The sequence below is a fragment of the Trachurus japonicus genome, chromosome 14 (assembly GCF_045865225.1).
Source record: "Trachurus japonicus isolate A0001 chromosome 14, Traja_1.0".
NCBI lineage: Eukaryota > Metazoa > Chordata > Actinopteri > Carangiformes > Carangidae > Trachurus > Trachurus japonicus.
Window position 1 is genome coordinate 25,446,621 of NC_140920.1, and position 27,274 is coordinate 25,473,894.

Below are 27,274 nucleotides of genomic sequence, written 5' to 3' on the forward strand. Positions count from 1 at the left end.
GTCCGGCTGGCAACGGATTTTCATATGAGAAATATGAATATGAAAACCCGCTGCCAGCCGGACCCCCCCTGGAACTCCAAAAGCGTTTTGATGACTCAGAAAGATCTCCAAACCCTTCCTTGACATGATGGTGAGTAGACAATTGGTGAATTATTGATTTTGGGTGAAGTATCTCTTTAAATTAAAGAGATGTTTTTTTTCTAATACCTTGAGCTTAAACTCGAGCTGCGGCAGCACCGAGAGCAGGAGGTGACTGTCGATGTTGTAGAGCTCCAGGATGAGGTCGAACACGTGTTCGGACAGATCGCTGACTGACGTCTTCCCCAGCATCAGCACCTGGTTGAAGAACTGATGGAGAAAACAGAGAGGGAGGAAAAAATGCTCACTGATCCTTCCACAGCCTTGTAAATCAAAACTGTGACTTTTTTTTTCGTGGCTCCTTTTTCACAGCATTCCTGAGGAGCTGCATGCAGTGTGTCTGTGCATGAAACGGATTTAGAGGCTGGCGCAGGCCTCATTATGTTGAGGTCAAGAGACAAGCACAGTGCAACATCTCTAGAGCAGGTGAGTGTTAACTCAAGCTCCTCGGCTCTGTGCAAACCCAGTCTCTACACACGCCATCACACTCGGTTTCAGCAGCCTTGTTTAATCTGAATTTACGACACTAAACTTGCGTGTGTACGTGGGCCGCAGCGTAAACATTTGGGTGCATCAAATGTTTTATGGTCAACAGCTGATTTTAATGTCCACCATATCACTTAGCTTCATCATTCACTCAGATATGAGCCTCTTGCAGTGCCAAGACATTTCCAGCATGGCTGGCCCCTGTTCAAATATTCTGGCTGTGTTAGTATCATGCACTTCCCATTAGGATACCTGAGACAAACTGAAGCTTCACCAGTTACCATTCCACCAATAACTGCTACAATTATAAAAAGCATAATTTCTCCATTAATGATTATTGCAGGATGCACACAGCAGCAAGGTATCTGGTGTTTAATGCAGAAAAAACATCCATAAAGAAGAGTAGGAAGATTTCTGTCTTACATTTGTGATGTAAGGCTCAATAGCCTGAGCAGTCCTCTTCAGCAGAGCCTTGGCCAAGTCGTACGCTTGTTTATTCAAATTCTGGACAGACAGAAAAACAAGCGGTAAAGAAAACAGCAGGTCAGACAACATATTCAGACATGGATGAGAAAAACTACATATGTGAAGAATAATGATGCTGTCTATCATGTCTTTTTCTTTCACTCAGAGTCCCATTAGGAGGATTGAAGCTGCTTTACCTCCTCTCACCTGCAGGGGTCTCATTGAATTACAGGGGATGGAAAACAGATTTGGCTTCAGTCTACTGGTGATATCAACTCACTTCAGATTGTCCATTACTGAGCCGTTTCTACTGAGATCAATACTCATGGTGGGACTCTGTGTGTGTGTGTGTGTGTGCGCAGGATGTGTATGTACCTTATGGGCTGGCACAAGGTTGACCAACACCGTGTCCAGCAGCTCCTGCGACACAGTGTCTCCCTCGCAGATGATGGAGCTCATCAGGTCCACCATATGCATGTGCACCTTCTGGTTATGGCCGTTGCTGTGGAGACGGGACAAAGCAAAGAGGGGTCGAAAGTCAAAGAGGAATAATTCAAAATGTTTCATTCAACACTGTGTTGTTGGAAGCAGAAATACTTGTGGATGTGTTTTGTGCCGATCTGAGCGAAGGATCTGAAATGTGTGAAGCCGGGCTGTGATGTGATGTGATGTGCTTCGCTGGCAGCAGCCGTTTTCTGGGGATTTGTGTTGTTCCCTTGCTGGTTTTTTTTTTTTTTTTTTTTAATAAAATCTGCAGAAAACTGTCCATGAGACTGCGATGCACTGACCACGTACATGGTGGGTGTACTTACTCATAATGATCTGCATTATGGTGGGAGGTAAACCAAATTACATAGATTTGTATCTCGCCAACTGCTGTCCTCTGAGCTGCCAGGCATTACAAGTCTCATTACCTCCCATTCACTGAGCGTGTGACTTGTATACACACACAAAGACACGCACACACGCACACAAAGGCTGCATTCCCTCACACCTTCTTGCTCACTGCAAACATTTCAAATAGGAGGCTCTTTAGAGATTCTTCTTGTGTAAAAGAGCATTGAGCTGGCACAACCTTGACACACACACACACACACACAAAACCACACTCACAACCACAATTTTGTTGAAATGGCAGAGAGCCAACTTCTGTACTGCAGAATTCAGCCCTCAAGGTTGTGTTGAGCAGAGTGAAATTGAGAGGAAGGTTGGGAGGGGGATGTGGACAGGAGGAGGAAGGGAGGGAGGGGGGGCAATCAAAGAGAAACAACCAGACTGCTACTGTGCTGTTTCATGATGTAGCAGCAGAGACAGGCTGAGGTGTTAAGAGTGGGGCCACAAGGGCTCATTTCTGTTATTAAAGGGCCACTGCAGCCAGAAACAGGAGGGAAATGTGGAGAAAATACAAAGCTGAGTCCACAGAATACAACACGATGAAATGGACACACACACACACACATATTAACAGACTCGCACTGGGGCGAGCATTGATAAAAACGACTTACTTGATGACCTGGAAGAGTGTTCTGTAAAGCTGGGTGAATATCTCATTGCTGTCTTCAAGCTCAAAGCAAATATTGTAGGACTTCACCCAAGCTATGTTCTGAGCAATGAGAGAGGAGGCAGGACGTTAGTGACAATGCAATTTACAATGCAGATGCAACTTAGGAAGGTGAGAGAAGAGTGTGGTGAGGGGAGTGAAGGACGGCCATGTTTGCTGAGTGGTTGACTTTGAAAATAACCATCTGCCACGCCCCCAAATCAAACATTTCAATTAAAGAGGAACCATGCAAGTCCGGTTGCTTTTCCATCGTTTTGCTAACCCTCCTCCTGGCCGTGTGCATTTGTTTACAACAAAGCCGGTGAGAATCAATAGTGCGAATGTGCGATACATAACGTTATATATCATACACGATGTTACGATGTGTATATTTGTGTAGTTTAATCTGTCATAAACAAGAGATTACGGTTTACGGGGCACTTTTGTGCCGAGGTGTGCAAGAATGAGAGATGGGACACCGGGCCTCCATTTTTCCTGGTAACAAGTTAAGCCATTTATCAAACCATCACAATTACACCAAAGCTGTTTAATTAAGGTAAAAATGTAGCATAGCACACATCCTGACATAGTTCCCCTTTAAAGGCAGTGACACCTGAAGACCCTAAATAATGAACCAGAACAGTTACGTTTGTAGCTCAGACAGATAAAGAATGAAGTGAAGAGGAGCTGCAGGTTTAGCCAATGATTCACTGTTGGTTAATAACTATAAATGATGCCCAACTATAGACTGTCATTTGATTCATTGTTATTATTTAAAGACTTACAGTTATATCCATTTTCAATGAACCAGCATTAACAAGCTCTGTTTTTATTTATTACTTTCCATTTTCATACTGGTGTCTAACTGTTAGAGACTAGTCGAGGTTTCTTCTCCGTGTTAAATTAAAAAGAGAAAAAACAACAACCTTCAAATCTACTGTTGTTAATTATTTCGAGTGCAACTAAATTAACATCATTAAAATTGCTGGCTAAATTTCCTCCATCTCATAATTGCTTCCCATTGTCCAATTATGCCCTGATGATTGCACTGACAATCTTAATAATATATATCAGACTTGCAAACAGAGGATATTTACTCCCAATTAAATCTGCCCTTTGATTTTGTTGGGATATATCCTCTTGGTGCAAATCCCTGCATGTGAATTTAAAGTACTGAGATTCAACAAACTGAAAGAAAACTGAAAAACAAACCGACCATTTATGATGACGATCATCAGAGTAACATTTGAGGAAGGATCCTAAAATAACTGAGGGATTGAGACTAATAAGGTCTGAAGACATAAAACATTTTTAATGATCTGTTCCAACTCAGTGTATAAAAAGGAGTTCAGATGGAGTCTGCTGCGTGTACTGAAGGAGATTACAAACAACGCAGGCCGACTGCTGCAGATATAAACACATTTCCTATAAGCCTCTGTTGCACAGTCAGAGAGAGTGCTTGTCATTCTATCACTGCTCCTTCCTGTGTCTCTCCACTCGCCTTCCACATTATTTATTTAATACGATATGGTTACATAAGATCTTTAATATGCAAAGGTCATTCAATTCAATTCAAATTTAAAAAGGGGTAAAATAAAACTCAGGACAGTGCTTCCACACACAGGATGGGCCAGGGTCAACACTTCACAAACCGAACTCAGTCCTCCACAGGTTAAGTTGTTTATATTAACTTTGTGAGTAAGTAGTAGCACTCCCGTTAAATTGTACAAACTTTAAAATAAAATATCAGTCCACCGACAAAAAAAAGCACAAAAGACCAATGTAAATGTGAAGATTTGATGGTGAAAAGCAAAAATGCAATGATTTCAAACCAAACTGGCCCTGCACCCAACACTACACCAGGTGGCTTCACCCTCAGAAGCATTTCATTAAGATCACCAGTCAGGCCTCGCTAAACAGGAATTCAGTTTCATAAAGGAGGTTTAAAGAAGTCTGGCTGAAGTAACCATGAAATTTATCCTCAACATCTCAGATTTACCATAAATATCCCCCACAGACACGTTTTAAAGCACAGAAAATGAATCTCTTAGAACAACAACGTGTCAGATATAATCTATTTTTAAGGTTGAACTTGTGGGCACAAGATGCCTCCTCCTCCACCGAGAGCTACTAAGTTGTACATTAGGCCACAACCGGTCTCCACACACTGTCCCAGAGGCAGATTAAAAGCAGCTCAGACAGCCCTCTTCAGCTAAATGTAAAACAGCTTTTTCAGTATATTAACTATAACTTTCTTAATCATGGCCTGGTGTTTACATGTGCTAATGGTTTTAATTGAAACAGCTGTGTGGCTGCATGAAAGTGCTGAATACGTCATCAAGTATGCAGTCGGAGCGTAATCAGGCTGAATCATTTACATGCTCCAATTTGTCTTTTGATCGATTTACGAAAAGATTTAAACCAGCCTTCTGCAACCAATTCAAATCTGTTTGAGTCTATTTATTTGAACTGGGGTGTTTACATGGAGCTTATTTATCCTGTTTGGATGCTAAAACCAATTATAATCAGATTATTGAGGTCCATGAAAACATACCTAAGGAAGCTCAAGGATCCAAGTGAAGTAACAAAAAGGAAGACACATTTTAAAGTGGAAGAAGACTTCAATTACCCAGATGGAGAGACAGTGTTGTGAACATGAAATGTAAAGTACGAGACAGGCTTCAATAAGCCCTGCTTTTCTGAATCTCCTTCATTAAACCTTACTCAGGTTAAGGACGTGTCTCTCTCTTGTGTGCATATAACTGCAGCAGCTCATTAAAGTTTTGTTCCAATAGTCAGGTCCAACCTGGCAAGATACTCAAACGTCCAAGTCCAACGCTGACAACTCCCTTATCGTTTTTCTTTTTTACTAGCAGTGAGCAATGGAGAAAACATTTGGGTAGGCGGCTTCTCGTTTTACCCAGCGCCGACTGCTTCACAGTGTGCATGATGGCACGAATCACTGGTGGCAGTCTGTATTAGCGGCCACTAATTACTGTGAATTCTGCAATGGAGAAAATGAAACTCTGCAAGCTGGTGTGTAAGGAGACACGCGGCTCGGTTAACATCCTGCACGACGGAGAGTGGACTGTTCAAATCAGATCACATCGCTGCATTTTCAGGAACATCTCTCAGTAATTTTTTATGAATGTCATATCAATATTTTACACCCGTGAACTTAATAGTTCTGAATCAGGAATTCCAGGATCTGGATCAAGTCATTCATGAAAAATGCAGAGTACAAAGTGGGCTACAGCTGTTATTTCACTGTCAGACTCATCTCATCAACACTTCCGCCTCTCATCAGCTTCACTCTATAGCTACAGGTTTTAGTATTAATTAGGCTGCCACCCTAAGATCTTACCCTACATCTCTGAGTTTCAGTTACTCAGAAATGTAAATAACCAACAACAAAAGATTAAAGATGAAGAATTTAAAGGGCTGAATAAGTAGATTCAATAGTGACAACAGAATATAAAGTCACACACCTCCAGCAGGTAGAAGTATCTGTTGAACTGAGCGCTTTTGGTGTCCTCCAGTCCTTTGAGCTGTCTGGTGATGAACATGAAAATGTCCTGCAGACAAGAAACACACACAAAGGATGAACATCAAAAAGGTGGGGGTCGTGTCAAGTGTCCAGCCAAATGCTGCACAAGCTTCAGGCAAAACTTAAATGAAAACACAAATACATTTGTCAGTTTCTGTTACACGGATGCTCCGGAGAAAAAGCTACGTCATTGAAACAATGAGCAACTTATTTTGTAGTTGTAGCATTTTGTTTCGTTCGCTGGAGGACAGTCTTCTTCAGTGTACCTTGAGTTTATCTGGGGAGGTGTAGGGCGCCTCTGGGGCGTAAATCCTGAATATGTCTGCGAGACAGCAGGCCACCAACAGGCGCACGTCCTTGTCTGGGTGTTTAAGGAAGAAGTCCGAGGCCAGGTGCAGAGCTAGGTTCAGGTACAGCTCCTTCTCTTCCTCAGAGTCCTGGTCCATGTCCATGAAGGTCTTCACAACCATCTGGAAGAGCAGAGAAGGATTTTAAATACAGTCAGCTTTGGTTCACCCAATCATTTCCCCTGGTTTGTTTTTTTCCCCAGTGTAGTGTCCTGCCCCCGAGTTTGTGAGATTCCAGTTTAGTGGTTGGGTTGGTTGACAGATGATCTGGTCATCGAATTTAGGAGAACCACCAGTGTTGGACAATGATATTTAAAATTCTTCCACAGCATTGATTTTGTTCTGTTGCACCATGTTCATGCAAAAATCTAACTTCTAATTAAAATTCTTGCAATAATGCATCAGTAGTAATTTAATCCAGTGAGTTACTCATGAGTTAAAACAAGAAAATAAAACTTAAACATCACAGGAGGAAGACACTGACCTTGAGCCTCCGGACCATTTCTTCTTTGGAGATTTTGTCAGAAATCTCCTTGACCCCCGGGGGGTAGGTCACCTTCCCGTCTGTGGCTCGAGCTTTAGAGTGAGCCATCCTCTTTAGCTCTTCACTGCCTGAGGAGAGAGAAAGAGAGGGAGAGAGTGAGTAATGTTTGTAATTCAGCACCGGAGAGAAAAGAAACAAGGTGAGACTGAACAGACACGGGGACTGAAAGCTTAGAAGAAATGAACTGTGCCTCAACCAAAACAAAAAAAGTAAAGAAAAAGCAGATTGTTGCCATTCAGAACCCCGGGCAAATCTTTTTAATACTTCAAAAAGGAGCCTGCAATGGAGCAACCTCTGAAATATTCAGCAAGGTATTCACAGCACAGTTACAGCTTTTCTAAAAAGCTGAATTGAGGATGTAATTGCCGTATTCAGAGAGCAGGCTGTCTTTTCATGGCGAGCTGCTGCTATCATTATGGGCCACATTTCATTACTGTGGCCACTGGCCTGTCAAGGATTACACACAATTCATGTTTGGGGCATGGTGCAAAGTGTGCACCCTGCTCATGGCCAGATAAATCACACTTCTCTTTGGCAACGGCTACTGAACTGACCCGTTTCACCTCGTCACTGCTTTTTGTCCATTACAGGTATTTTAAAAGGTAAACGTGTCCACCTCCATACAGTAGATGACTAAGCTTGACTCCTACGTGGCCCTTTGTCGGACAAACTAAAAGTCTGACTCATAGTTCATGAATATACAAGAGTGAAATACAGTTTAGTTGGGGCTCAGTGTTTAATACAGGAATGTATTAATTACAGCGACGAGGCTTGAAGGTGAGGGCTCTCCACACGAGCACCGAGTGTAACGGAGGGAAGCGTGCTGGATGAATAGTGGATGATGTAGCCGGTTATCATCACAACATATTAATCACCAAGGTCAGCGAATGCATCACAGTCGGTGTGTGTGGGTATGTGCCCCGTCTCCACAGACAGACGCTCGTTTTCAAATATAGTACATTGTCTGAATGATAATAAGCCGTAATACCGTCATTTGTCCCGTGGTGTCGGATGAATACGTCAAAGAGCGGTTGTCAGCGGCGCAGGGTGTAGCTTCATTTAACTTTGTTTTGATGTTTATTTGTGAGACAGCCACTGAAGCTGCTCTAGTGAGTAAATGAACAACAGTGCCATCATTTTCTCCCCTGTCACTTTAGCTCTGACAGCTGCTATAAAACACATGCTTGAGGTTTATTTGTTGCTAAATTAGTTAGCCGCAAAGCTCGCTGATACTAATGTCGTGATTTGTCGACAGAAAACAGCCGACGACCCATTAAAATATAGTATTATGCTCATTCTGCTTAAACGACGTATGTAAATCACAAGTCGGGCCACTACGATAGCTGCATTGGAAAGACTTTCATCAAAGATATTAGACTGCTGGTTTGTCTAAAGCTGAGACACAGTATTTTCAGAATTACCTCCAGCCACCACAACTGATGTCTGACCATTACATCTCCAAAACACCTGGCTGGAGATGCTCATTTTAAAGGATTGTTATTAAAGCCATGGACAAACACTGAAATGAATGTGTGCACATGTAATTGGTAGAGAAAGCAAACTCACATTATTCCTCCTCTATAACTACATGTCCACTGCATTTCTGTTATTCAGCACAATCATCTAAAGAGCGAGCGAGATGAGAAGCAAATTGGAAAAATGTGCTTCTCATTCACACATACACACACACCAATGGCAGCGAGCGATAATGAGAGGCATTAGTTTGGGCACCAGGAGAAATTTGGGGCTCAGTCTGTGTCTTGCCTGAGGACATGTTGATGTGAACTGGGGGAGCTGTGATTAATGCGACAACCATCTCCACCTCCTGAGGCAAAGCTGATCATCATCTCAGTCCCCCGGCTGAATGTACAGCTCCATCTATACCACAGCAAACTCAATATCTTTTGGTTTTGGGCACTTTGGCTCCGGGAGATGATTGTCTCTGGGAGATGATTGTCTCTGCACATTTCATAAGACTCGTATGTTTTCTTTGTTCTCTTCTGGCGCTTTCCCACTACACAGTCACGGCACGGCTCGGTTTAGGTGCTTTTCCATTACATTTGAGTTCTTCATAGTTCCTCCTCAGCGGGGGGCGATTTCGTCAAATCACAGCGGTTTCGGCCACGCCATCTCGCTCTCTTTTTTCGATCCTCTCGTCAGCCCCAAACTCACTCGTCTGCACCTCCATTAAAGGACCACAGCGTGGTTTTCCACACAGCAGACATTTAACTCACATGACAGAATAACAACAGTCTCAGTACAGATCAGTGGTCGCTGGTGTCCGTGTGTTTATAAATTTAGCGGGTTTGATTCTCGTGTCGAAGTCGTGCTCGCGACTCTTCTAGTGACGACGTCCTGGCCAATCAGTGGAAGGCGGTCCGCTGACGTCATGTTTTAGTATCGCCTCGGCTCGCTTGGAACCAGGGCCGAGGCGTCACCAAAAGGTACCAGGTACCAGGGCAGTGGCTCCCAACCTTTTTTGGCTCGTGACCCCATTTTGACATCACAAATTTCTGGCGACCCCGCAATCATTATTTGTAGGACTGACCCAAAAAATTTGAAGCTTCGTTCGTTGCCATGGTAATCGATCTTTTAAGTCCGTGATCGATTGTTTTTTTTTCTTCCTTTTTTCCTTTTTGACACCGGTTCTCATCGGCAATTGTTACATTAAAATGAGTAGGCGACTTGGCATCCAGGAAACCTGCCTGATTTTGGAGACATGCAGTGTTTGAGCGCGCACCCCACCGGCCGCCGAAGCTTCGATTAAAATCGATTTTATGTCCGCGAAGCTTCGATTATCAAAATATGATAATTGGGTCAGCCCTAATTATTTGAACTCAATTTACTGTCGAAAAAGTGAAAGTATAGAATAGGGTTGTGCCGATTGGCGATCCAATCGTCTATCGGCGATTGGAAGGACGATCGGCGATGTTTTGTTTTCTTGGCGATTTTACACACTCACATACTCGCTACTTTTTTATTGATCTAATGCGCAATCTGTTTGTTTTGTTTTAATGAAGCCGCTCCTCTCACTGCTTCCAACAGATACTCTGTCATATGACAGTGTTTCACCAATCAAATGCAGCCACTGGCGACGTCCAATCAGACGGAGCCAGGTAGTCATATGACCGCACACAACATCTCTGTGGTAAACAGGGTGGCCACTCCGCCTCAAATTTGAGGAAACACGTTTAGCTGGTGTTGTGGCTGTGACTAGGCTGCCGACGCCAGCCCTGTTACTGTATGTCACAGCCCGACGAGGTGTTCACTAATGCCACAAATAAATTACGCCAGAATAGATTTTTCGGCTTTCGGCAACACAATAGCGTTCCGTTCATTGATCATAGTGCTCTTTCTCCGTTATTAGCCCTCACACAGAGAGAGAGAGAGAGAGAGAAGCGCGCATGCATGACAGCAGGGCACGGTAAAAGCGATACTCATACGCCGCCGCCGCCGCCGCCGCCCCCCCCCCCCCCCCCAGTCGAACGAACACGTGGAACGGCCGCCGCCAACCCCCCCCCACCCCCCTGCGGACCCGGGCGATAGATAGGTCTATCGGCGATCTCCAGGGAGGGCGATTGGGACGATCTGAGAATGTCAAAATCGCCCAACACTAGTATAGAATACAGTTGTTTAAGATTGTGTGTGGTGTTTTTAATCATAAATTTAAAAAGAATAATAATTAGTTAAAATTAGTTCAAAACATTTGAACATTTGAATTGCAGGGGACCCCATGTGGGGTCCCGATCCCAAGGTTGAAAAACACTGTACTAAGGACTAGTGGAAAAGCAAAACAGCGAGTAGAGCCGTGCCGTGCTGCGCTTGTGGAAAAGCACCATTTGAGTCAAGTTTTCAGTGTTTTGCATCTCTCCAACATTTGTGGTCAAATCAGATGGCTGCTTGTATAATCACGCTGTACATCAAGAAGCTACATGGACGACAGGGTTTTTACACAGGATATTGGTTAGCTGAGGTGTTATGCATTGACCTCCCCCAGACTGAGTGGTTGGTTTGTCTCTGCGAGGCTGAGGAAGGTGTAGCTCATAAGAAGCAGTGTGACTGTGTGATTTTTTATTATTTATTTCTTGAGTGAACATGTGGAAAGAATGTGTTTAAAATGCAGTTACTGCTTTTTGTGGGTCACTGGTGCTTCGAGTTAAAAACAGTTCAGACAAATTCCAACTTCATTGCGTCCACTGGTTTGTGGACATAAAACAAATGCGTATTTGAGCACCTTGTCTCTCCAAACTGTTAACCAGCTCCATCTCTGTCCTACCAATTGCAGAACTCAGTGCTCTTTTCACACTGTGTGACAGATGTAGCTTCACTTAAGACTTTATAGTGCTTCTTTAAATTAGGATTCAGACACGCTCTATAAGAATTCAGTTTTAATCGTATTCATTTTATCAATTTTATCTACAGCTCTTCTGGTGGCAGAGCCTTTCTTCACATTTTTACACAAAAAGGAGCAAAAATGCCCTGGTTCTATTTACTCAAGTGAAGATTTGCTGTTTTGCTGAACGTGATGGAAAGCTAAATATTTCAGGTTCTTGACTGTTGATCTCATAGACGAATACATTTGCAGAAGTTGCCTCAGGCTGAGAAAATGATAACACTCTGCTTCTCTCCTTTCCTATTTTAATTTGTAGACGAAGCTACTGATATGAGAAAAGAAAATGGATAAAGAAAATAAATGATGCTCATAATAATTTTTTTGCAACTACTGCATCAACTGCAGTGAAGACAATCTGCTCTCTGTGCACACACAGTGCACATGACTGCTCGCGTTTAGTAATAGTATTATTTTTCTGTCCAAACTTTATTGTAATTGCAAATGTACATACTTTAAGTAATAGTATGTGCAGCAGTGATAATTTCTGATATGTAGATGAAACAGTCGTCCGGACAGAGAGTGTTTCATTTCAAAATGAAAACGCAGCAGTGTGGACAAAGTCACTCTGGCTCTAATATTTTGACTCCTGCATTATTATTGTGTAATTTCATGGCAATAAAGAAAAAAAATCAGAGTAATGCATTACTATTCTCGGGATTGTCAAAACCGACGAGGTGACTGACACATCCTGACGACAGATGGGCGACAGTTAGGTGAAATGAAGCGACAGTGACTGGACACCGGCTGATCCATCACCCTCTGTCTGAAGTTCACATCACTACAGTGTAACACAGGCAGCAGCAGCTGCCACAAGGTAAGACTGACTCTGTCACTGTCACATTTTCACTTTGACTGCATGACGAATCCAGTCTGCTGCTCCCGCTTCCACAGCCATCACAACTGGCTGAAACGTGGAATACATCATCTGAATGTGTTTTCTGCCCCGCTCCAATATCTCACTCCGCATAACCCACCTCCGCCAGGGGACTCATCAAAACAAGGTTATACTACTTTTCAAAAACTGTTTCATACTGTGCGACTGAATGCTTTGAATGAACCAACAGATGGACTCACGTAACTGCGGTCTTGTTTGTGATTTCTTGTAATTTATGTGGCTTTTATTGCTGAGGGAAAATTGATTATTATGAATCAGTCTGGGTCAGTAGGTCTGCCGTCTGACAAAAGCACTTTCTGGGTTTGATTTAGAGGCCAGACTGCAATACTGAGTTTTTAATCACAACCCAACAATTTTCTGCAGCTGTACTTGAGCTTTTATAAACACACATACACACACACATAGATGCATGAGGGGCCAAACACACACACACACACACTGGACACTGGCCTGCTGCCAAATTGCTTGATTCTGACCTTCTGTTCCACCCCACAGCTGCTGCCAAATTTGAGTCCATCCCTCTCTCCATCCACCACACTGACACACAGAGAGAGCCCTCGCAGCCAATCACAGCGCAGTATTTCTCAACTTAGGGGGTCTGTCTGGGTACTATCCACCAGGGGAAATTTCACTTTAAGAAGCAGCAGTAAATACACACACGCAAGCTTCACCCTTCACTAAACCTCCTCAACATGGGCTACTTTCAACTCATTACTGGTTTATCAAAGTCAAAGACATTAATCCCCCCCACCGAGGGGTTTCTATCTGTCCTCCGCTTCTGCTCTCCCCCACTTTAGCCCCTTTAAACAGCTGCCAGCAAAAAAATATGGAGAAGAGTTAGAGCAGTTCTCCTCACCTTGTCTGAACCTTGACACAGACATGCCTGTTTTTAACCCTGTGGATGATCAAGGGCTTCGGACTGGCAGCGGACAGAGAGAGGACTGGACACCAGCTGGTCCTAACAGCCACCATGCAGGCAGGCGCTCATACAAACATACAAAGCGAGGGAAACCCACTGAAAAAAGAGGAAGCACGGGCAACGAGTGCAGTTTTTCCCCCCAGATGCCACAAAATAGACAAAATTTACTGGAGCGTGTCTCTGCCAAATCTGAACTGTGGAAGACCAGCCAGAAATCACAATGAAAGAGCGAATGAGGAAGTGAAACAAGTCCAAGGGTTGTGAGAATGAGATGGTGAGGTTGGAGTAAACCCAGCAGGGAAGGCCACAGGACATGTCACCTACAAGCAGACAACGCTGCTAAATGACTTATATGAGCTTAAAAGGCAGTGCAGTCGTTTTTTCTTCATTGTTTCCATTCAACACAAACAAACAGAGCCTGAATCTGCCAAAATGTGATTCTATGTTTTCCTTTTAGTTGGGGAAAAATGAATCTGTAGAGCAGCTGCTCCGAGAAAATGATCAAAACCAAAAAATCAGCTCCATCCTGAACTGCTACAAAGATGATCAGTCTGTGATCACATCCATCAGAAGAGGATAGGACACACGATACGTGTACAAGCTCAAACACAATGATTTCATTTGACCCACATTCATTAAAGTTATCCGAAATGATAACAAATTCCCATAATTCAAACCTCTAATAAACAAAAATATGTATGAATTAAACGCATATTATATTATCTTTACAGCCTGTGATCCGACGGCCAGTTCACAATAATCAATAATCACAGGCTGATAGCTGTCACAACAAATGCTCTGACACCTGACTCAGTTTAGACAACACCATGCGGTGCCTGATCCAAGACAGACCTCCTCCTCCTCCTGTCTTTGTGGTTTCTGTCGCCGCTACTCCTTCGCTCAAATCTCAAATCCTTTTGTTGTTATCAAACATTATATTAATATCATAACAATAATTGTGCACAATACCGACTGTGCCGCTTTCTATCACAATGGGACCTCGTCTTAAAAAGTACAATAATGATCTGATCGGTGGTAAAAGGCTCAGTTATGCAGCCGATCAGCCACTAAATAAACCATTTAACTTACGCTCCGAGGCGATGTCTGCAGTCAGGGAGCTCCGGAGCCGCCGCTCCGTCTCTATCGGCGCAGTTAGGGTTTATTTCCGCGGTCAAAGTTGTTGTTGGGTTAACACACAGAGGAGCACATTGTGTGAGCGGTGACTCTTATTGTTGTGGTACAGCAGCATGTCAAGGCCGGGGACTGTGGTGTAGCCGGGCTCCGTGCTGCTCTAACGTAACCGTGGCTAATCTGGTTAGCTGCAGTTAGCTGGCTAGCTGCTGAGCACATTAGCATCACGGGGCTAACGGTGTTAGCAGCAGCAGCGGCGGCGGCTCACTGACAGAGGGCGGACGGTGGCAACGTTACACCGAACAAAACACCCCGGTCCGCCGCTGTTTACTGCCCTTATCCTGGCCGCATTCACACAGCCGAGCCGAGCCGAGCCGCTGCTTGCTCATGCTGTTGGGACGGCGAGTCCAACGGGCGGGCTCGTATTTCTGTAGCTAGCTCCTCTGCGCCGCAGCACCAGGTCAACCAGCGCCGCGAGTCGGGACTCGGCTGCCGAGAACAGAGGCGAGCGAGGCGGGCTGCTGCTCCCCCCTCTCGGCGCTGGACACCGGGCTCCTCGGCGGAGAAATCCCGGGTTGTAACGTGTTTTTCGCAGCAGCGCCCGAAAATAGCGCTCCGTTTGAATCAAAGAGATTCACTTATTTGTGCATTTTCTTACCTGTTACGGTGAATTGTGATCAATCGTGTCCTCCTCTGCAGCCCTCTTCCCCCTCCTAGCTCCAAAATGGCGCCAATATGTGTGGATCGAGTGCCCATGGGTACGAGTCATCAATGGGAGCACAGCGCCACCTATGGAGCGAGTCCATGTAGGTCTGTGGGCCCTTCAGGTGATGCTCGTATGATCCTCCCACTTCACAACGCGACTACAAATTCATATTTTCGAAATATTACTGGGTTTCTTAACAATAGTCTTAGTATCTAGTGTTTAATACTGATAGTATTTTTTACACATAAATGGACCAATTTGATAAAAAGGGGGAAATGTGCTCAGTTATATGTTTTTGGACTACTGCTGCTGCTGAAAAATAAATAAATAAATAAATAAATAAATCATTGTGACAGAGTGCATGGTATTTTTTTTAAATTCATGACAATAAAATCCGTCTGCTGAGGAAATAAATGTCATTAATAAATGAAAAATATTAAACACTGCTGCCTTAACAACACTATGGAAGTAGTATGTAGGCTACTAAAAGAAATGTGTGCCACTCACAGTCTCTGGTTGTTCATAGCATGTAAAGTTTATCGCATCCAGTGCTGCTCACAATATAAAATGATGATGGCTATGTTTTAACCTGTAACCCATTTAAGATCTTTAAAGTGCTTAGATTAAACACATCTTGCATGACTAAGTGACATTTACTGCCTTCTTTGGTTCAGTTATTTGAGAACCGATTTTCCTGTCAGCACTTGAATGCAACAGAAGGCTGGTGTTTCAAATGAGTTTCTTTTTTTTCTGTGTGAAAAATGATCTCATAAATGAAATAGGGTCACAAAAACATCATGTTCTCATTAGCATGACATTCATGTTTCCTCTGTGTGAACTATATTTACAATCCATTAGCCGCCTCTCAATACTGCTATTCATGTCTTTAAAGGTGTCTTTGCCTATTAAAACGCATTTTATTAAGTCACTGTGCCTCTATTCATGCAGCCTTTGTCACGCACGTTTTAAACTATGAAGCTGTTCATATTCCCCTTTCTTTGTCCTGCTAACCTATTTATTCATACAGCAAGAGCATCTGCTCCCCTTTAATGTCATCTGCTGTCACTGATTCTCCTGAAGAAACCTCTTGACCTTAAACCAAAATGACTTAAATCACACAGACCTTCTTGCCAAACAGTTTTTCAGAGCCTCAACCTAAAAAAGGAGCATCTTCATGTTCCACAGATCTGCATGCTGCATGCTTTGTCCTGTGATGATGGATCTCTGGTCAACATGATCTATAGGGGGAGCTCCAATATTATCTTTCAGATTTACACTGTAGTCTGGACTGGAGAGAACCAACACAGTCAGCATCTTTAGAGTTATTTGTTTGGAAAATAAGCTCAGACAGACCAACATACATGTAGACACACTATCTCTGATTTCAGCAATGGACTTTAGACCAATTTAGTGCATTGTATAGGAAGAGTGGAGAGGGTAGAAAATAATAACAATAAATCCAATTAGGCTGCATGAAATTGTAATAAAGATAATTATTATTCAACATTAAACAGGGAGTAATCTTTTGATTTATTTTCTTTTTACACAATGATTACAGTTAATGTGTTTCTGAGCATATTTGATGATGATGACACTAAACCTGTGATGCATTGGTCCTATTTACCTTCCAGTCTTCAGGCCAGTTGCAGCTGAATATTTGTTTATATTTTTGTATATGGCAGCTCAATTAGAGACCATTCGCTCCTGTTCTCAATGAAGCAATTAGTGCTGCTAAGTTGTGTATAAATCTCAGCTGGAAGCGCTTGCACTGGTTTCATGGCTCCAGGATGGAGGGGTTCCTGTCCACGTTTCCACCCTACAACGTCTGCGGTACCGCGGTGTGCACTCCCCCGGCTCAGGGCAGCACCTGGGGGAAGCGAGAGGGCCGCTTCATCACCCCCCAGGGCCTCAACTACCTGGAGCTCTGCAAGGCCATCCTGTCCCAGGTCGGCCCCGGGGTGCCCCCTCCCCTCAAGAGAGCCAACACCAGGGAGTGCGGCGTGCAGGTGAACGCCAAGGTGGATAAAATCGTCCAGTGCTCGCTGGGTCCCAAGACGCTGTTCGGCGCGGAGGACGACCGCTCCCCCACGGCCTGGAAGTCGCCCAAGAGCCCGGACCTGCTCCGGGCGGCGGGGGAGAGGGCTCCGTTCACCCCGCCGCCGCTCAGCACCCTCCGCTTCCTGAGGCCCGTCTCCATCTACTCCCCGGTGTTTGACCGCAGGCTCTTCACCAAGAAGCTCGGTGACGACGGAGGGAGCGAAGGAGAGGCTGAAGCCGCCGAGCCAGCCGAGTCTGACAAGGAGGCCGAGGCGGACCAGAGCAGCGAGGACACGCTGAGGGACTTCAAGACGACCCTGCGCCAGGCCTCCAAGGGCTCCAGCTTCCAGGTGGGTCTCAAAGACAACACCCACCCACAAAGCTTTGAACCCTCTGGAGGCGACTTCCCTTACACTTAAAGCCCTATATACATTGAAATATGATTCAAATGTGTAAATATACAGGTAATTTAAGATACTGTAGTATTTTGCCATAAAGAAGCACTAAACTTGTCTTGAAAGTGAATCATATGCAGACAGTCTCAGGGGCATCCACAGGCCGGTGCAGGCCTTGATGATTAGAAGTGACTGGATACTGAAACTGTTTATTTCCTCAACTTGCCTTCATTAAAACATAACCTCTCTAATAAAGTTTAACTTGGTTTTAATTTTAGTTCCTGGAGCAGAGGTATGGCTTTTTCCACTGCAAGACGTGCAACATCCGGTGGGAGAGTGCTTATGTCTGGTGCATCTCTGGAACCAGTAAGGTAAGTGAACAGTGATTTACTAGTGTGCATGTGTGATGGATGTGCACAACCTCATGTTTACATCTGTAATTATAATTTTGTCAGGTGTACTACAAGCAGCTCTGCCGGAAGTGTCAAGTGGGATTTAACCCCTACAGGGTGGAGCCCATCCTCTGCAAGGTACGTTCACTGACGTTCCTCCAAGTTGCAATAATCAGGTTTCTGATATAAATGTGTTTCTCTGTCTGACTTGTTCATAGGGCTGCTCTCAGACCTGCTGCAGCTGTGAGAAGAAGCAGAGGCACATTAACATGAAGCGGCCTCACCGCCAGGACCTGTGCTGTCGCTGCAAGGGCACGAGGCTTTCCTGTGACGCCACCTACAGCTTCAAATACATCGTCTGAGCTCCCCAGGGTGTTCGCCCCAATGAGTTTCTACACTCGTGTAGGTCTGAAGGCGTTTTGTCACCTGGGGTTGAGGCTAACGTGTAGTAACTGTACATATGATGGGTGGAAACTGCTTCAAGTAACAGACTCAAGAGATTCACTTATTCTCCAGCGAGCCAGCAGCAGAGTCTCTGGGTGTTTTTTGAGAAAACATCTCAAAAAGGGTCTGTCTTTGTTTCCCTCCATTGATCCTGGTGCTCAAATTAACATGAAAATTGTTTTTGCAAGAAGAAATGATGTGCATGAAATAAACATATTGCACCTCAAACATGAAGCTTGTGCAGATGATTGAATTTACACTCACCTCATACTGGTTTGACTTATTATATTACAGTAATAATATTACAGTAAATCCGGTAGTGTCAATGAGAAGCTAACAGGTCAGTGCTGAGACTTGGCGCATGATTTGTCGTCAAATGGATCATAACAAATGAACAGGGAGTAAGGCCCCAGCTGACCTTCACACGTCCATCCAAACTAAACACTTGGAACGGGTTGCAAGTGAAACACGCAAGAAATAATTGATATGTCTTTACTTTGACACCGACTTGTACAGAGCATCAACTCAAAACAACTTCACAAAGGCTGTAAAAGTATTTACAAGGTGAAAAAAAACAACTACAGTCTTCATCTAAAAAGCTTTAAAAATGTGCAATTTCTGGTTTGGCATGCACACACACGTTCTCCCACACACGAGGGAAGAAAAAAAAAACATACCCGCACGAGCTTAAAGCTCCCTTTTGTACCTCATACAAACATATCTTTCAGATAAAATATGATTTTTGTTAATAAATATTTCCAACACTCCATACAGTACACATAAGATGCATGCATGGCAGTTTGATTTGAAAGAACAAACAACAATATAAAACCTAAGTCAAATGAGTGTTGATTTATAGCTGATCAGATATAAATAGGAAAAAGACATTTGTACAGCAAAGGAGGGGGGGATGAGGGGGCAAATGACTGCTGGAGGGAAATGAGGGAGAGTCACAAAAAGGGGCTGACGACAGGAAGTGTTCGACTTCAGTAGTAGCACAATTTTTGTTTTGAACATCGACAGTGAGTGCTGAATGTCAGCATTCCCTTACATGTAAGGTAACTACAAACCACACACAAACATATGCTACTATGGTTGTGTGCCCATAACTATTAACAGTATACAGACAGAGGGACAAAATAGTTGAGTGTAGACATGCGCCGTCCTCTTGGCATGTGAACACAGAAGGGCAAAGTGTTAACAGTGTAGGACAGTCGAGAGATATACAGTGTGCACACTCACTAATGATGCTTCAACTAGCCACAGAGGAGTGTGTGCCGTGCACAGATAATGGCATGATTCGTCTACCAATGTTTACAACAGTAGTCGGAGGACAAGCTGGTTCACTGACACAGAATATAAACAGAGCAAAGGGCAGCGTAAGGAATTGCGCTTGAATATTCTGCATCCGGTCTTTTCTCCATCAGTCTTTCAGTCAGTCTGGACAGGTCAGACTTTAAGGGAGCAACAAAAAAAGAGGGAGAGAGGGCACTAGTGTACAGTAGAAAGCATTCAACTGGGTCATGCATTGCACAGTTTCTCAAAACAGTAGACACGACAGGAGAGAAAAGTCACCCCAGGTTTTGGCTTTTCCTTCTCAGTAAAAGTGACGGCCTTTTTCTCTCACAGTAACAAAACCAACAGTAACATAACTGCATTTCTGTAACATTTTTTCTTAAAAACTAATACCAAAACTTCCATTTAGTGCAATTGTGAAAACTCTACCAGTGATATTATGTAGTGCCACGGGTAGTTTCCTCACTGTCTCTGGCGATACCACCAGCGAACTATGTTCTTCCTGAAGGAGGCAGCAACAGTCGGTCAAGTTCAATCAGGTCTCGAGTTCCTCTGGGAAGCCAGTTAGAAAGCAGGAGCCAGGTGCCTTCACGGGTTCCTCAGGTGCAGAGCAGGTTAATGCTGAATGATGACCATCGAGCGGGACTTAAACTAGGAGCACATCGATTTTTACAACGCGTAGCTGTGAAGCGAAGCTCGTGCTCGAATAGAATAGAATCACATCGGGTGGTCTTTATCGGTGTACAGCAGTTCTCATATCCAGTGGGTTCAGCGATACATCCCTTTACATCTGGGACATGACTTTCAGTTCTTTAGAGTGTAAAAACTCCAGGTGTCTCTGGCAGGTCGCCGCCTCTTAGACCCAAAGATCTAAGAGTTGGTCAGGAATAAAGTTAGGTCAGGTAGTTCAGATAAGTTTTCGGATTCACAGATGTCTCGTCATTGCGAGTTGGACGTCTCAGGTCTGGACGTCTGAAGGTTCGGCGTTCAGGAGCCCCCCTACTTTCAGCAGGGGCAGGGCGGTGTGCCCCACCTTCCCCAGGTAGCGAGATAACGGCGTGGCGGCTCCACCGAGGGAGCAACAGCAGCCCCACGCCGCGGCCTCTCCTGGACCGGTGGGACAGGGAGGGGGAGGCGGGGGAGGAGGGAGGAGGGATGAAGAGGGGGCGGGGCCGCGGGTTAAGACCGCGTCGTTGCCCGGCGGGTGCGGCACCGATGACAGGCTCGAGTGTTTGTACGGAGAGCGGGGGAAATGGGGCAGATGGGAGCCCTGAGGCGGGATGGGCGATGATGCGTTTGCGTCTGAGCGTGTGAGCAGCGTGGGCTCGGAGGCCACGGTCGGCAGCGAGCTAGACGTGAGGGATGATCTAAGGTGTTTGGTGCTGTGTGAGTGTGACAGGGGGGAACTGTGCGATGAATGTCCTCTGAAGGGACAATACAGATTAGTGTTCTCTTCCAGATACCTCCTCCTCTGCTCTTGCGTGCGCGGCAGTGTATAGTCTGGCTGGCATGGCGCGTGTGAGCGGCTGCGTGATGAGAACAGGTCGGGGGGTTTGGGGAAATCGAGCCAGGAGCCATCGGTGTCAACGACGGAGGATGAAGAGGGCAGGGGAAAGTTTGGACGGTGGTGTGAACGTGGTAAATGTGGTTCTAGCGCTGTGCGGGGCGGTAGGAAGGCAGCTGTCTGGAGCTGTGCAGCCGAGGCAGCAGGAACACGGGAGGAGGCAGCGGCCACGTGTGCGGGTGCTGCGCCTCCTCTGCGAGGGCGGGCGGAGATGGCGGCGAGGGATGCGGAGGAGGTTTCGGCAGGGTCATCGGCTGCGGCGAAGGGGGAGGTACGGGCGGGGAGGGAGGGGGAGGGGGGCTCCTGAGGTCCTGTCAGAGGCTGGTCCCGGACACGCTGGAGTCGGGGAGGTAGGTTGTGACGACCCGGTAACCCTGGGCGCGGCGGATCATGTCGCGGATCTCCCCGTTGAGCTCCAGCAGCTTGGAGCAGATCAGGCTGAGGTCCTGGCGGGAGCCCACCAGGGCGATGGTGCCGGTCTGGCCCAGGGTCTGGTGGCGGAAGTAGATGTTGAGCAGCGTCTGGACCTCACTCTCTGAGCTGCCACCAAACACACCGCTGGGCCACTGCCTCCTGGATGAAGGGGAACAAGACGGTGTTACAGGTCAATATGATAAAGAGATCAAATTTCATTTCTATAGCACTTTTCATACAGTTAAATAATAATCAGTACATGTTGTTTTGAGATCAGCGGGGCAGAGACGTGAGCTGCTCAGTGAACACAGTGGAGGTGAACGGTACAGGTCAAATACACAATCCAACAACTCCAAAACGCTCTTGTGGATAAGTTGTGACCTGCACATTCGCCACACTATGAAATAATCATGTATAATTATGTAACATTACAACACATGAAGCAAACACTCAAAATACTTGGTCTTTTGAAATCACTCCACCCAGCAGCCGTCTGGAATGTAGTTCCAGCTACACATTTACCTCGAAAACAACTAACAACTCTCGTAATGTTACGTTATTATTTCATAGTGCAGGTCACAACTTCTCAACGAGAGCATTTTGGAGTTGTTGGATTGTGTATTTGATGAGTTTTGAGGGACAGGGGACCTGTACCGTTCACCTCCATTGTTTTCGCTGAGCAGCTTGTGTCTCTGCCCCGCAGATCTCAAAACAACATGCACCGATAAATTAAAGGTAATGAACCTACTGCTATGACTATAGGGATTATGGCAATAGTTGCAAATTGGCCAAAATGTTGAACTATCCCTTTAATGATGATCACTTATGTGTGCTTGTATGTTGTGTGCATAATATGTTATAGTATGTTTTTGATTTGGGTCTAATTCTGGGTTTTATTAATTTCCCACAACATCACTTCAACTGTGATACTTAAACATTACATTTCCTTATTTTAAGATATGACATATCACAAGAAACTACTTGACGCAGACAGTCATAGCTCACCTGCACTCCTGGATGTAGCGCACGGCTTTGGCGAACTCGTGGTTCTTAAGGCACTCCAGTATGGCCTGCACCGCTGCCTCCGAAGTGGGGAAGCTGGGCACGACCACGGCCGCCACCTGGGTGGCGTGTGCGTGGGCGTGGGCCAACAGTTTGTGCTCCAGGTCGCTGGCCACAGCCGCCTCTGCTGCCTGCAGGCTGGTCTTCAGATCGGTGAGCTCTCGGGACATGTTCAGCAGCTATGTAGTGGGAGGGAAACAGATGGTGCTTTAGTGTGTGTGTGTGTCTGTTTGTGAGTAATTACAGAAGAACCTTTATTTTGTTTGATTCGATACTGAAGACTTTCTTCAGGAGACTGTAGCGAGGAACATGTTTTCTCTAGTTCAGCAGTATATTTCATTTGCTGCCAACAGAAGCCACTATTATTACATATCCTGTCCCAGATAAACGGTGTATATCATTTTATTATACAATCTGTCGGCTGATCACAAGAGAGTAACACAGTACAAATATGGAAGATAGAACCTATTTATAAGCACTCACTTTAGCAACTGAGCTACATCTGTCTTTCTCTGGAGCAGTTTCCCTTTAATGACCTAGACTGAATCCTTCAGAAATCTGAATTATTAGGTTTGCACACCTGAGTGTTTGAATATATTAAGTGTGTGTCTGTCCTGTCTATGTATGTTTCTCTCTTTTTCTCTCACTCTCGCCTATTTATTTCAGTTGACTATGTTACCACTTTTAACTAGATGGCATGGTGTACTGTACATATTGATTTTTGTGTGTCTGTTTTTCATTTTCCAAAGGATCCAAGTATCATTGTTTGCTTAAACTGATGGCTCCAAGTTCAGGATTGGGGGGAGGGAGGGAAGTTTTTTAAAGACTTGAAAGATATAACAAAATATTTTTGGACGAATGATGAACCAAGTTCAAAAATCTTGTGTGTCAGGGGAGAAACCGGGCGATCGTAGTGCATGTAAACACATCACACAAGTCTCTGTTATGTAGTTCATCCACCAGAGAGAGAACTGTAAAATGTCCTGCTTGGTACATGTCATGGTCACAATTTAATTACTAATTCAGACGGATCCAAATGCAATGTGGAAAACATTTGATTATTTAGTTCAAAATGAATCATTTAAAGGGATAGTAGCATTTTTTTAAAGTGGGGTTGTATGATCTACAAATAACCTCTTAGTACTTTAATTGCAGTAGAAGACTCTCTGCACTCCTCCCATTAGCAACGCCAGCCCATAGCCCTGCCCAGAGATTTACAACATACAGTGTTGTGAATAGACCCAAAGAAACTGCCTATTTTTGTGGCCTAAAAGAGGTTTTACCTGAAAAAAAATACACAGTTCCATTGTTCGCTATAATATAATTTTTTCCAGCCCTTCAAAGTGCAGGAAAAACACAGTTTTTATTTGGAGCTAACCAACTGCTGATCGGTGGGCTCTAACCCTGGGCGAAGGGATACGTGAGTTGGTTAGGTCCAAATAAGAACTGTGTTTTTCCTGCACTTTGAAGGACTGGAAAAAATTATATTACAGCGAACAATGGAACTGTGTATTTTTTTTCACGTAAAACCTCTTTTAGGCCGCGAAAAAAGGCTGTTTCTTTGGGTCCATTCACAACAATGTATGTGGTAAATCTCTGGGCAGGGCTATTATGGGCTGGCGTTGCTACCAGGAGGAGTGCAGAGAGTCTTCTACTGCAATTAAAGTACTTAGGGGCTATTTGTAGATCATACAACCCCACTTTAAAAAAAATGCTACTATCCTTTTAACTTCCAAAGCTACAGATGTTGTAAAGTCTGTAGCTTTACACTCAAAACTAATAGCAAACATGAGTTATCCACCTTGACATAATTAAACCCACCAAATTTTTTTACCACCTAGACATGATCATTTGACTGTGTGGGACAGATGTGTAACATTTATAAAATATACAATAAAATTATAGCTTGTTATATGTACACAAGTTATAGTGTATTGATGCGACTTAAATAGTGAAAATACACACACAAAGGCGTCTACTGTTTTAAAACTGTACGTGGTATCTTCATGAACAACGACTTGTCTCACCTCTGGCACAGAGCTGATGGCGTGAACTTGACCAATGAGCGAGCAGTAGGACTGGAAGAGTAGGAGAAGCTGGAAGTGCAGCTTGTAGAGTCTCTGACAGAGCTCCAGTTGCTAGAAGACAAGAGTCGCATTCATCAGCAGCCGAGAGCACACGGACACAATGACACAGCCACGCCACATTCTCGACAGTGGACATCACACATATACGCAACATGCAGAGAAATGCAAACACACTGTAACGTGTCTATCTGACTGTCTTGTGAATTAAGCAGTTCATTTAAGAGGAATCTACAGCAGTGAAGTGAAGAAACTTGTAAGAGAACTTACTGCAAGAGACTCCATTTGCTAGACAGCGAGAGAGCATGTTAGGGCATCAGAGTGAGGCGAGAGGAAGACAAAGCGTCAATCAAACACATGCACCGCACAGTAAACCACAGTCAAGCTGGCAAAGAATTAGTCAAAAGTGTTGTCAAACTTTAAAATTTCAATGAGCTCTTGGTGGCCAGGGGACAACATCAAAATAAAAGCACACAAAGAGAGCAAATATTTCAGTGTGACAAAATCACAGCGGAGCAACGAGGCAAAGAGAAACAGAAGCACAGATATGAGTTTTGTGTTTATTGCAGTGAACTACTTGTGAATAAGTTGCCTGTACCTTCTCCTCTGAGTCTCCAGGCTGGCAGGTTACCACACTGTCGCCGGGACACCTGGGAAATGTGTCCTTACAGTTCCTCAGCCACTGAAGGAAAAAACAAAGAGGAAGATTTGTTAATATTTTATCAAGTAGTCAGACGTTTGCATGAAGGAAAAGCGATGTGAAGAGGGATGAGTTACCGATACAGCAGCCTCCTCTTTGGTGTTGTAGGTATCCAGGTATTCCTGCAGCTCCAGCGCACTGAACTTCATCTTCTCAAGGAGACCGTAGGACATGATCTAGGAGGACCAACAAGAAGAGCGGAGGAAGTGAAAAATGAGATTTGCTTGACTCATTAAGCACAAATTCCATCTTGTTCTTACCAGCAGCCCAAGACTTAGTCTTCTCGTTTGATTTGAAAATACAAGTCATAATACGAACTCTGTCCTGGTCTGTTATGGTTTTGTTTTGTTGTTAGTTAGCTTGTCTTTTGTTTGTTTTATTTTAATGCTCTTTATTTTCACTATGTAAATGGAAATCTTATGTAGAAAGGGTAGGCATAATAAGCTATTGCTTCAGCCTACACCTTTTGGTTGCATGTATTACTGACCAAGCTATGCATTTTCTCACTTTCTTCTTTTTTAATCGACCAAATGAATAAATAAACTAAACTAAACTAAACAGTGCTCACCGTGTCGGCATCGATGTAGATGGTAGGACAATCTGAACATGTGGTTAACATCTGGGAAGACCTGAGGAACTTTGACCCGATGCCCCTTAAGCCCTCTCCAAGGTAAGTGGCCACATCGGTTGTCAGGGTGCAGAATTTACCCTGGATGTTCTGGGAAAGGAGAAAGATTGAGAGTTATTGCACCGGCACCTGTCTGATGTTTAAATAAAGAAAAAGAGTCACAAAGAGAAACACAGGGACAAAATGTATGTACACAATGTGATGAATTATGAATGTGTTTATCTGTCTTACCTTAAAGAGGGATGAGAAGACTTGGAAAGTGTAGACGGCGCAGGACCCATCCGAGTCTGTCACGAGCTGGTTGATGTGACAGCGCCACGCCTCCTCGGCATCGTCACACACTGTGGGTTGGAAGGCTGCCAAGATGGCGGAGAAAAATGGAGAGGGGGGAGGAGGAAAACCAAGGTCTTCCAAGTCATCTACATCATCACGTAAGCTGTCAGTGACGGGAATGGGAAAGAAACAGGGGCACAAAGAAAAAAAAAAGGTTTTGATAGCTTTCCCCCCAAATAAAAAAAAAGGTTTTATATCAGAATCAAAAGCCCAGCTGTCTCTTTGGATTACATGAGCTGGATTATGTGATTGTGTCTATTTAGATCGGATTCTGAATGGGCAGAAAATATCATACATGAACCAGGCTTAATCTGAATTACCAAACAACTGAAAATGAATTACATGCTACAATACATGACCAGCACTGTAAATACAAACATTACGGTTGAGGCAGATTAAAATAAGGCGCTTAGACTGCACTTTAACTGAGGTTTGTTCCATTGTCCATCAAGCTGCCAGCTGATAAAACCCTCCAGAGAAAAAAAAATATTCCATATTGCTTCCTGCTCTGCTACGTCTGTCTGTCTGTCAAATTCACCTGGGCAGACAGTTGGGGTCTAGAAAGTCCAGCGGTGGTTGGCAGTAGTCCGGGTTGAGCCTGTGGTCCAGATTGGGCAGCTGATCCTGAGCCTGCCCCCCCGGCAGCTCCAGGGTGAAGCTCTCGCCGCAGTCCGAGCCGTGAGGGAGCTCGTTGGCGCTCAGCGACAGGTCGTCGTCCTGGGCCTGAGTGTCCTCGTCCTCCACACACAGCCTCCCCTGAGGAGACAGAGGAGTCACGGTTAATGACAAACGTACCAGGACAAACACATAAGTA

The 27,274-nt window shown here is 44.5% G+C and overlaps 3 protein-coding genes across 11 annotated transcripts in view; 1 reads left to right on the forward strand and 2 right to left on the reverse strand.

Annotated features, from left to right (window-relative positions):
* Positions 1-15,134, reverse strand: part of pds5b (PDS5 cohesin associated factor B) — a 38,129-nt gene extending 22,995 nt beyond the window's left edge. The window contains exons 1-8 of the mRNA XM_085798595.1: positions 15,064-15,134; positions 7,008-7,135; positions 6,443-6,646; positions 6,118-6,204; positions 2,595-2,692; positions 1,465-1,591; positions 1,048-1,128; positions 208-348 (exon numbers count right to left, since the gene is read on the reverse strand). Of these exons, the coding sequence (XP_085654721.1) occupies positions 208-348; positions 1,048-1,128; positions 1,465-1,591; positions 2,595-2,692; positions 6,118-6,204; positions 6,443-6,646; positions 7,008-7,115 (846 nt within the window). The 5' untranslated portion in view covers positions 7,116-7,135; positions 15,064-15,134. The remainder of the gene's footprint in view (positions 1-207; positions 349-1,047; positions 1,129-1,464; positions 1,592-2,594; positions 2,693-6,117; positions 6,205-6,442; positions 6,647-7,007; positions 7,136-15,063) is intronic.
* Positions 15,135-16,883: 1,749 nt separating this feature from the next.
* On the forward strand, positions 16,884-18,338 carry zar1l (zygote arrest 1-like). The gene is made up of 4 exons (XM_085798596.1): positions 16,884-17,498; positions 17,822-17,914; positions 17,999-18,073; positions 18,154-18,338. The coding sequence occupies exons 1-4, from the start codon at positions 16,899-16,901 to the stop codon at positions 18,295-18,297; spliced, it is 912 nt and encodes a 303-aa protein (XP_085654722.1). The 5' UTR covers positions 16,884-16,898; the 3' UTR covers positions 18,298-18,338.
* A 519-nt stretch (positions 18,339-18,857) lies between these two features.
* Positions 18,858-27,274, reverse strand: part of fryb (furry homolog b (Drosophila)) — a 69,351-nt gene continuing 60,934 nt past the window's right edge. For 5 of the 9 annotated variants that reach the window (XM_085798603.1, XM_085798599.1, XM_085798597.1 and 2 more), the window contains exons 58-66: positions 26,999-27,216; positions 26,359-26,563; positions 26,068-26,217; positions 25,577-25,675; positions 25,398-25,481; positions 25,070-25,087; positions 24,743-24,853; positions 22,659-22,894; positions 18,858-21,812 (exon numbers count right to left, since the gene is read on the reverse strand). In XM_085798603.1, coding sequence (XP_085654729.1) covers positions 21,554-21,812; positions 22,659-22,894; positions 24,743-24,853; positions 25,070-25,087; positions 25,398-25,481; positions 25,577-25,675; positions 26,068-26,217; positions 26,359-26,563; positions 26,999-27,216 — 1,380 coding nt within the window. In that variant the 3' untranslated portion in view covers positions 18,858-21,553. The remainder of the gene's footprint in view (positions 21,813-22,658; positions 22,895-24,742; positions 24,854-25,069; positions 25,088-25,397; positions 25,482-25,576; positions 25,676-26,067; positions 26,218-26,358; positions 26,564-26,998; positions 27,217-27,274) is intronic. The other 4 variants (XM_085798601.1, XM_085798598.1, XM_085798605.1 and 1 more) reach the window with 3 other exon arrangements.